Source organism: Rhynchophorus ferrugineus, unplaced genomic scaffold, assembly GCF_030347505.1.
Source record: "Rhynchophorus ferrugineus isolate W39M unplaced genomic scaffold, kcgeb_rfMv2 rfM6, whole genome shotgun sequence".
Taxonomy (NCBI): Eukaryota; Metazoa; Arthropoda; class Insecta; order Coleoptera; family Curculionidae; genus Rhynchophorus; species Rhynchophorus ferrugineus.
In genome coordinates this window covers 20471082-20482112 of record NW_027472585.1, presented here as the reverse complement: position 1 = coordinate 20482112, position 11031 = coordinate 20471082, and the positions used below count along the sequence as shown (strand labels likewise).

Below are 11031 nucleotides of genomic sequence, written 5' to 3'. Positions count from 1 at the left end.
TTGTTTTTAGCCTAATTTCCTGGGATTTTAAGACAACGACACTTTAAACTTAACATTTATTACTTTTTAACATGCACTGAGTTTTGCTTGTCTTTATTGATGTAGATTAATTGGTTTTACTCTCTTTGCTCTTCTGACCAATAACTAGGAGCTGGAGACAGATCTTATATTTTTTGTACTTCAGCTAGTCCTTGATAATGTTACCAGTTCTTCACATTTCTTAACTATAGAGAATCAACAATACCTGTGACTTCCGCCTTAGTTTATCATGACAATATATTTGACTCTATTCCTATATGAGTCTATTACTTATTTATATATACTTATTATTATTAATCAATATGAACTGATTTATCTTTATTCCTTTTTCTGTTTGCTGTTTATAACTTTTCAATTGATTCGTCGTTACTATCACCAATAAGCAAAATCCATCTGCAAATGTAACAACAACATTTTCATTGGACGTAGACCAGTATGAACCCGAGTGGACAGCAGATAAAGGATTGGTGCTAACATACTTCGTATACAACAAGAACATATACAAAAAGATGGCGATAAAATCTAATATTATGGTTTAAAAGGGAACAATATTTGTTATTATTAAAGAATGTTTGAAACTTAAATAATTAGAAAGTATTTTACGTTACGTTACCTTCTACATGTGTACTTCCCACAGTAAATCACACCAATATTTACCGAAAACCAACACCGATAATTCATTTTTGATGAAAAGAACGTCATTGAGTATAAAACCGGTTAAGAATTGCAGCTTTCTAACTAATCAGAAGCAATTAATGATTTCCATGTACTATAAAAATAATGACCAACTCTAAATTATTTGCAGTATATCGGAAAAAACCTCAAAATGAAGGTGTTAATTATTTTTGTTATTGGTTTTCTCTCTTTGGCGATGGCAAGTAAAAAGGTTTTAACTTTAGACTCACAAAATTTAGAAAGGTAACAACAATATAATATATCATTAACGAACTATATTACAGTGCTTATCTTCAATTATAAATTCTAGGTTGCTGATTCCTATTAATCCAAATTCTTTCAATACGCCAGGGTAATTACTCATTGTATATTATTTCTTTAACATTTAAATCTAATCTAACTTATGTTTTAGATTCGCGCTAAACGATCCAGCTACACCGTAAGTATCTGAGAATATATATATATATATATATATATATATATATATATATATATAATCATAATTAAATATCTATATATGAAATTCAGCACAAGAACAGCAAGTGATGAGTCTTCAAATGGAGAGAACGCAGGAAGGAAGCAAAGACAGTATGTAATAATATTAAACTTATTTAGAGTGTGTCAAATTCGATATTCTAATTTTAATAGGGCAATGATGATGTTAGACGATGAAGGTTCAGGTGACGCAGATGCAGCCTCTTTGAAGTAAGTACCAAAAATCAAATGTTTATTAGAAATTAATACTCATAAACATATAAAAACTAGTCGTTCTTACTATATATTATGTAATATAACAACACATTTTTTTGCCAAAACGAGTTTTTTTTTATTCAACATAATTTCCTTCAAGGGTGATATACTGATAACAGCGATCCTCCTACTTTTCGATATCACTTTTGTAGTACGATTTCTCCTTTGGTCCGAAATAGGTCTCAGTTTAGGCGAGCATTCCTTTGAGATCTGAAACAGAAAAAAATTTCTCTGGTGGCTAGATCTGGAGATCGAAGCTCAATTTATGGATTTTCGGCATCGTGTTCACCGACTTGTAAGACGGTGTATTGTCTTGGTAAAGCAGCACTTTCTTTTTCTTCAACTGCGGCCGTTTTTCGCTGATTTCATTCTTCGGACGGTCCAGTAACGCTATATATTAGTTGCTGTTGATAATCCTTCCTTTTTAAAGGTAGTCAATGAAAATTATTCCATACGCATCCCAAAATACAGACGCCATTATCTTGCCAGCAGACTGTTGCGTCTTCCCACGCTTTGAAGCGTGTTCATTGTGGACTGTACCACTCGGATGACATGAACTTCAGAGTGAAATGATGCTATGTTTCAACCATTTTCACATATCTCTCAAATACACATATCTCACATATCTATCTTCAAACGCTGCTCCGAATCATCAACTCGTCGTTGTTTTTGGTCAAAAGTGAGCTCGCGCTGCACCCACTTTGCACAGAGCTTTCTAATACCCAAATATTCGTAAATGATATTATGTACACGTTCAGTTTATATCTTCAGAATGTCTACTATTTCATTCAATTTCAATTTACGGTCATTCAAAATCGTTTTGTAGATTTTTGAAATGTTTTCGTCGATAACAACCTCTTTTGGGCGTCCACTGCGTTGACCGTCTTCGGTACTCATTTCACCACGTCTAATGTTAGCATGCCATTCCTTGATGGTTGATTTTCCTGGGGCAGTGTCCGAAAACTCGGCATCAATATGTGTGTGTGTGTGTTTTACCTATTTCCGAAAAACTCATTTAGCTAATATCATTACAGTTAAACTGTTGTGTTACAAAAATTTTATATACTTTTTCTACAACCACAGTGAAGACACATATGTGTAATTTTTAACTTTTTTATTTCACTTAACATCACTTTCGTTTTCGCCAATAGAGACCTTGTATTTGTTTCTAAAGCATTTCCAAGCCTATATACTAATGACACATTATCAGCGTACGTGATTGCGTATACACTGGCTCTAATAATCCGTTTAAAAATAACTAATTTTTTCCTCTTGTTCTGTTTTCCTATTGATTCATGCATATCTTGCAAGTATCGATCTTCTTTTTGTATCTGTTTTTATATAAATAGTTTAAATTGTTTCCTGGTCGATGTTTAGATCCATAAAAATCGAATTATGTCCATGAACCTTGATGTGTTAAGGAATTTCAGCGATTAGCCGACCAGAGTGAGGGTTAACTTTAATATTAAACTGTTAAGAACCAATTTTAACAATAGCCCTCACTTAAGCACTCATCGCCATGTAATTTTCCTTTTATTCTAAACACAAAAAAAATTGTATACTATTTTATAAATCGTTTCCTACTACCTTAGAATTTGTCTATACAGAGCCTTAATTATAACCCTTCCAATAAAAAGACAAAGTAGATCATCAAAATGTATATTACAACTTTCCCATTTGGGAATAATTAAATGTATTAAGTTACTTGTTGCAGAATATCCCTATAACTGCATTCGATAGATCCACATACGAGTTAATATTTTTTTGTACAACAGCAACTTATTATGTGCAGATAAATTAGACTTCCTTACAAAAAACTAACACATTTTTTGTATATTGATTAAAGCTTTTTCATTTATTTTTTATATTTTCTTTTCATACAACTTTAGCTTCAAGATTTTAGATTGTTCATATTTATTGGTATATGAATAGCTTATAGGGTAAACGTTTTTCTGTTCGTAAACTTTAATGTATTTGACTCTATTTGCATAGTTAATTGTTCATGTTCATAGTAATTGTTGAATGTTCATAGTAATACTCATAGAACCAAACTGATGTGCGGGTATTAGATTTTTGCTATCTATGATTGATTTAAACTTTTTTAACAGTAGTTTATCAAATATTTTCGATATTAGTAGTAGTAGTGAAATTGGTCAATAATATGTTATATAACAAATGAAGTATTAATGGTTTTTAGAGGTTTAAGAATCATAATAATTTCAGACATTTTCCATCCGATACATTTTTTACGACCTAGCAGTAGTTTCTATTTCAAATTTGACTGAATCGAACTAAATAATCTTTTCGAAAAATTTATTTTCGAAAGAGTAGAGAATATTTCGAAAAACACCTTTGCCTTTTGATCTCGATCAACCTGCCCCTTCGATTCATTATATTTCCCAAGGAAAGTATACTTCGAAACACCTTGTATTACCTTAAAATACTATAATTTTATGATACGTACGTTATAAATAATCTAATGCAAATAACAGTAAATTTATGACTGTCACACGTAGTAAAGTAATATATCAAATTTATATAAAAATAACAGTTTTTACTGTCGAAACGCATTAACACCTTAATCACCTTAAATTATAGATAAATTGGATGCTGCAATCAATTTTTACCAGCGCTAACTATTGGTAAAAATCAATTTAAAATGCTGTCGGATTCGATTGTTTTTATATTTGACTCTGTTTGATAGTGAATTGTAACACAAATTGAACGAAAACAAATACAATCTCTAAAAAGTTTTCTGTAATTTATTGTCGCTAGTGATGAAAATTGAATATATTACAATAGTCTCAAGCATTCATATCGATACCTAAGCGAAATTATACTACAGACATCTATAGATATCTACCGACACCAATTCTACAAATTTAACCGCTTGTAATGAATACAGACGGCAATGACAAGTAACATTTACAAATCCATGCTCTTGAATCACAATGTTCGGCCAACATTGCAATAGTTATAAAGGATACACTGTTGCAGATCGAATAGGAAGTCTGCCTCACCCAGCGTACATGCCAGACAGCAGAGCATCGATGCAACATAACTTGGCTTCTGACTTCCACAGGTTTCCAATATGATGAAGAAATGCGAATATGAATAGATTATTAAATATTGACAAATCAACATCGTTCTTGCGTCAGAGTATCTCACGGCATAGAATGTTAAAAAAAAGTTGAGAAAACGATGAGAAATATTTTTATTAATAATATATATTATATCAATTTATCTCAATTAAAATAATGTTAAAGTAAAAGTGATTAGAGTACATTCAAATGCCTTATAATTATGCCACATCAATAACACAAACTTATAGTCCTTTCATCACAGAAGCTTACGTTTTAAATACTATATGAACATATTTTCAGCACAGACACTACTTGGATGGATGCTGTTTTTTCCCTCAACATCCCAAAGGGTGACCAGTATGTATCAAATAATATATTAATAATTATTTATGGAAATATATATATTCTATTATAAAAATAATTATTTTTTATCATTTTTTAGAACAGCCATTGCAGCTGAGACAGATGATTTAAATCAAGAACAATTTATTTTACACAAAATGTAAGAGTAATATAAAATATATAACTTATTTCACACTTGTATTTTTTTCTTTTTCTTGAGCTGAAGATGTTATAATAAGACTTGAGGAGTTTGATATATCGAAAGCTTCAATGTACATTAATTTTCGACAGTATCAGGAATCATATAAAGGTTTCAAACTCTTCCTAAACTAAAATATAATGCCACTGGAATCCTTACTCTCCTTAACCTGACTGAATTAATTATCTGAAGAATTAACTCTGGATATTGGATACATTTTTGGAAAATTCTAAAATGCAAATATAAGGTTGCATCAATACTTAAAACCGACGACATAACCAACGAAGAAATGCCCAATGTACTTGAAATCAAACGGATTTACCAACTTATCCGATATATTGCCTTAAAACGTGAAATAATGGCCAGGTACCGTGAAAGAAATACATCTAATCAACAACTTGCAAGAAATCAGAAAATTGTAGCTAACCAAGCGTCGCCAACTTGTAGATATAACTATTACTTTGAACAATACTTATCTAATATGTTTAGAAACTGATATATTATTAGACAAACAACGAAATTCCCCAATAACCAAGCAAATAAGATCAGTTATGTTCCACGATGATGTCTCAAGTTGGTCACTGACCACACAGTGTGCCGAGTACCATGGTCCAAAGTAAATTGAAATTGAATGAAATAGCAGACACTATAGATATCAACTGAACGTGTACATCATATCAGTCACGAATATTTGGGTATTAGAAAGTTCTATGCAAAGTGGGTGCCGCGCGAGCTCACTTTTGACCAAATACAACGACGAGTTGATGTTTCGGAGCAGTGTTTGCAGACGATCAAGCATGATAAATCCGAGTTTTTGCATCGATATGTAACAATGGATCAAATATGACTCCATCATTTCACTCCGAAGTCCACTCGATAGTCATCCAAGTGAACTGCACACGATGAACCCGTTCCAAAGCATAGGAAAACGCAACAGTTGGCTGGCAAGGTTATGGCGTCTGTATTTTAGGATGCGCATAGAATAACTTTCGTTCACTACTTTGGAAAAGGAACGACCACCAACAGCGACTATTACATAGCATTATTGGACCACTTGAAGGACGAAATCGCCGAAAAACGACCGCATTTGAAGAAAAAGAAAGTGCTGCTTCGCCAAGACAATGCACCGTGTCACAAGTCAGTGAAAACAATGTCAAGTTCGATGAATTAGGCTTCGAATTGCACCATCATCCACTATTCTCAGACCTCAAAAGAATGCTCGCTGGGAAGAAATTTTCGTCGAATAAAGAGGTGATCGCCGAAATTGAGGCCTACTTTGATGCAAAGGACAAATCGTACTACAACAATGGTATCAAACAGTTGGAGGGTCGCTATAATCAGTGTATCACTCCTGAAAGGAATTGTGTCGAATTAAAAAAAATAATTTTACCGAAAAAATGTATTTTACTATGGTAGGCCGGGGACTTTTCTCAATTCATCTGTTAATAAACTGCTATTTAGATGAAAATACGAAAATATTTTTATAGTTGTTGTTATTAGATAGTGTTTTAATCGGCTAGATTGAGGTCAAAGAAAATTATAATACTTTTTTGGGGTCTCGGTGGATCCAACAAGTCGCTACTTTTTGTTCGTGGTATACTGATGTTAAAGTATTACAAAAGAGTATCTTAATTTCTACCCAAACAAAAATGTATGCTATATTTCGTATTCATTTTTAATTAGTTCAATTAATTAAGAATAGACAGAGATAACCAAGATCCTAATTTAAACAAAATTATGATTCGATCGTATATTGTGTCTATATGTTAGACTTTGATAAACTCTAAAACTAGTTTGATGGAATTGTATTAGTTTGCAATAAACAAAATCTGAAAATTAGTACTAGCTATATGAAAAAAATTACTATATGTTGTTAATAATAGGTAAAAGATTTTAGAAATTTGTAACAGTTCATGCATTTTAAAGAACAGTCTTTTAGTAATCCATGAATGTCAAAGATAAGGCAGTTAGATTGGTAAGCCTTACATTACTCATTATTGTTAATATTGTATAATTTTTATTCAATTTTTTTTTTTTAAACTTAAACTCATTTTCAATTGACACGTGGATACTAATCTGTCATTTAAAATTTCCTTCTTGTTATGCGCCACTGAGGTTCCATGGAAATTCCAAGTCCTTCACACATATTTTTTGCATAACTTACAGCGCCATCTGCCTTTTCCTCTCGTTTCTCTATCAGCACTCGTATTTCTATCTTATGTCAATTTCCTTCGTTAATAAATATGTTTATACATCATTCACTTAATGTAGCACTAATTGACAGAGGCCCAGGAAACAAAAGAACGGAAATGAATTCATTGTAATTAGCAAACTTCCTGCATCTGATGTTGCGTATCGGCTTTTCCAAAGTGACGAGAATATATTTGTAATGATACCACGGTAATTCTATAGTATCGCCTCTTACACTCCATCACGTATTTTAAACACCTTTTTAAACTATTGTGTATAACTGCTATCAGAACATCGCAACGGTGTTTGGAAAAAAATAAGTAGCAATATTCTAATGTGTCGAAAATATTAAAAAACTCGCCTCAATTATTAGATTATTAGATTTAACAAATAGTTCGTTCAAAGTACGAATTCGACTTTGGATTCTTTATTATTTCTTTAATTCTTTGCTGAACGCTTAAATTTTGATCGCCTCTATGGTTGCTTATATCTGAATTTCCCAATTCCATCACAGAATAAGTAATAATAACTATAATAATATTAAGTAATAACAGAATAAAAATAAAAATATATATGAAACTATTAATATATTTACAAGATATTATTTTTATTTATTGTAAAATATTGTCACCTAAATTACGCTATGCCACGCACGCCCACGGGGATCTAAATTTGCAACCTGGTCAGTTATTGAAAATTTTACGTTTATTTAAACGATATAATATAAATTCAAAAAATTAATTTTAATTCTCAAGCCAATCTAATATCATAGAATAGAATATTTCTGTTGAGACCCAAGTTAAAATGTTTTGATATATTTTTCGTCAATCATATTTATATAATATCAAGAAGAACCTTTTATCAACATTAAAAATGCAATGCTAGAAATTCCTGAGACCTGAAAGAGTGATGGGAGTGGAAACAACTAAAGGTATGCACATAATTAATTGAATATAACTTCAGAAAATGGTATTGTAGGAAGTGAAATATTTGTGCGGACAGATATGATTGTAATTGCTCAAAATTAAACATGAGCACTAGGTTACAACGTATGAGGAGAGAATGAATACTAACTGTTTTGTAGATATGGTAAATGATTTAGACAGAATTCAGTGATTAATTTAATGAATAATGGTGTACACATATAGTAGAAGAAGAAATAAAATATACAGTGATACCAAGATAACTTGACAAGGAAACACACCATTGAAGGAAACAAAAACTAAACGAAAAAAGTAAATATGCTCTCGAATGAAAGTAAAACACATTTCTAAGATACACAATTGTTAATTAGATGGATTAGGCCTCCAGGGGGATACCACTACATAAAAAAACGTGCCTAGAAACTCTACCTCATGGATGGTGTGTAAAAGAGTTAAATGTAAATAAAATAAATCTAACCTACAAACTATTATAGCTGTGCCTTAATCGTAGTTTTAAGTCCTTCGATAATATATGTATTAGATATACTATAATGTTAAAATAAATTATATTTCATAACATTTTTATTCAATTATTTTATTTAGATTAGAATTTTTTTGTATGTCAAAACCAAACTGAACTAAAACTCGGAGTTAATTCGGCAACATTGTAATATTTTGATGTCACAAATGTCCATGATACATTACTAAGAAATCTTTGAATATACTATATCTTTAAAATTAATCAATAACATATCTTACATGGCACCATTGAGTCAAGACAGTGGCTATGATTATGGCTTATATAATACACATCCTGAATTTTTGTCCTCGTTTATTATCTATGATTCAACACTTGAATAGTCACTTCTATATTTTATACCTATGAATTTCAATTAAAATTCTATTGAATACTATTGAAATTCTACGATCTGCTTAATGAATATTATATAGATATTCATGAGTCAATAAATCTAGTTTTTTTAAATTGCCACTACTTAAATTAGCTCGTGTTTCATCAAGTATAGCATCCCTGAAATTTTAGCAGCTAGTTGGGATGCATTCTTATTTTATCTGATTTTAATAACATTCACCTCTCACTCTTTGATACATTCTTATGAATTCCTGATCGATTATTCTATATCAGTTTAGAAGTAGTAATATTTTTAGTAAAATTGGATCCTCCAACCTTAAAAATCTTCAAGCTCATTAACAGGCTGCGATTCTGATAAGAATTACTCATATAATGGATATAGAGTCATACTTATCTGCACTTTAATTTTCGCAGAATCATCTAAAATATAACGAATTTAGTATAGAATTGAATCCAATTTAAAAAATATTAAAAAAATTTAATGGTTACACATCTGGATGGAATATCCTAATATATCTGTTGAGATTAATAGATATATAACAGCATTTTTGACAGAATTCACAAATCGATGATTTATCCATTACTGTCTACCAATTCTAATCAAAATATGAACACTAGAACAACAAATAAACCATAAACAACAAAATTCTTCACTTTACAAAACAGAGGAGTAACAGTACTGGCACGAAATGGGATAAAGGGAAATAGCGCGCGAGATCTGCTATCACTAAGGTTAATAAGCCTCGCTAGGATTAAGATAAATTATCAAATAAATAAATAAATAAACAATACTATTGCTAGTGCTGTTTATTCAGTACCAGCTATGGTGAACGTGCAATGCGAACAAAGGTGAAATCCAAAGGCCACACATGTAAATGAGGAATGATACATGGAATGATACATACAGAAAATAATAAATGGAGCTTTAATAAATAATAAATAACAATTAATAAAAGAAAACTGGAATACTCTGTGAGCAAACTCACCATTTGATAAAACTCAGTTTGGGAGGCACAAAGAACTGTAAAATAAACCGAATAAGCAGAACGTAGTGACTCTGGCCTCCGCGTCTTTAGAAATGAAATTTTATGAAGTTCTCTCGTGCCTAGGACGTGATCATATCTAGAGTATCAATCTAGTCAACGACTCCAAAAAAGGTCTAAAATATCGAACATCAGTTGGAACTCCAAGTACTACAGATATTCGGAACGATTTATGAATTCCTTGAATGGTATATGACTCTGTTTATGTTTTAGGAAAAAACTATAGAGAAAAAATAAACAAATAAAATTCGCTTTTACAATATATTATTAACGTCACTTCAAATATGGCAAATGTTAAGTTACGTCATAGATGTTACTATTTTTCTAATACAAGGTCTGATTACTACTAATCAATAAAATAGTAAATATTTATCTAAAATTTTTAACAAAAAATTTCTACAATCCCAATTGTCAGAAAAATCCCTATAGCATTATCACAACCGTTTGAAAACACATATATGAGCAAAAGTAAACACTTCTTATGTTTGTACAGATAACTGTTATTTATCACCGCATTTGTGTTTACATAAATTGTAAATACTCTTTAGACGTTTAAATTCTAAGTAAAGATAACGGACAATGATGAAAAAATAGAACGGAGAGAATTAAATATAATTATTTGAACAGATATGACAACATGAAAACTTTTATTAATATAGTATAATTAATTATTGTCGAGTTATTTACAATTTGTTGCTGTAGCTGCTTAAACTAAGTAGTAGGAAGACCCATTAGTCCTTAGTCTCTAATAAAATAAAATTCAATGGCAATTTTCAGTATATTTAGCATTTAATTGACTTCAATATACAAGATACGATTTGTTTCCATTGAGTCTGCGTCCTAGTTCAGTGCTGTCCAAAAGCTGCGACACTCGTAGAAAAACTTAACTTAATAACTGTAGAATGTATAAGGTGTA

The 11031-nt window shown here is 30.9% G+C and overlaps 1 protein-coding gene and 1 long non-coding RNA gene across 2 annotated transcripts; one reads left to right on the top strand and one right to left on the bottom strand.

The window, feature by feature from the left end:
- Positions 1 to 475: 475 nt before the first annotated feature.
- Positions 476 to 5160, top strand: LOC143198472 (uncharacterized). Its single transcript, XM_076407714.1, has 7 exons — positions 476 to 957; positions 1025 to 1066; positions 1127 to 1153; positions 1243 to 1302; positions 1363 to 1419; positions 4848 to 4904; positions 4990 to 5160. Exons 1-7 carry the CDS (start codon positions 866 to 868, stop codon positions 5051 to 5053), a joined length of 399 nt encoding a protein of 132 aa, XP_076263829.1. The 5' UTR covers positions 476 to 865; the 3' UTR covers positions 5054 to 5160.
- On the bottom strand, positions 1425 to 10155 carry LOC143198473 (uncharacterized). The gene is made up of 2 exons (XR_013006225.1): positions 10059 to 10155; positions 1425 to 1674 (listed from the first exon to the last, which is right to left on the bottom strand). It is a non-coding gene; the product is annotated as an uncharacterized LOC143198473 (long non-coding RNA).
- Between the last annotated feature and the right edge of the window lie 876 nt (positions 10156 to 11031).

Excerpts from the sequence above, each read along its gene's own strand:
- LOC143198472 (XM_076407714.1), top strand. The coding sequence starts at position 866 with ATGAAGGTGTTAATTATTTTTGTTATTGGTTTTCTCTCTTTGGCGATG. Across the intron at positions 958-1,024 it reads GACTCACAAAATTTAGAAAG|GTTGCTGATTCCTATTAATC; the intron begins GTAACAACAATA and ends TATAAATTCTAG. Across the intron at positions 1,154-1,242 it reads CTAAACGATCCAGCTACACC|CACAAGAACAGCAAGTGATG; the intron begins GTAAGTATCTGA and ends TATGAAATTCAG.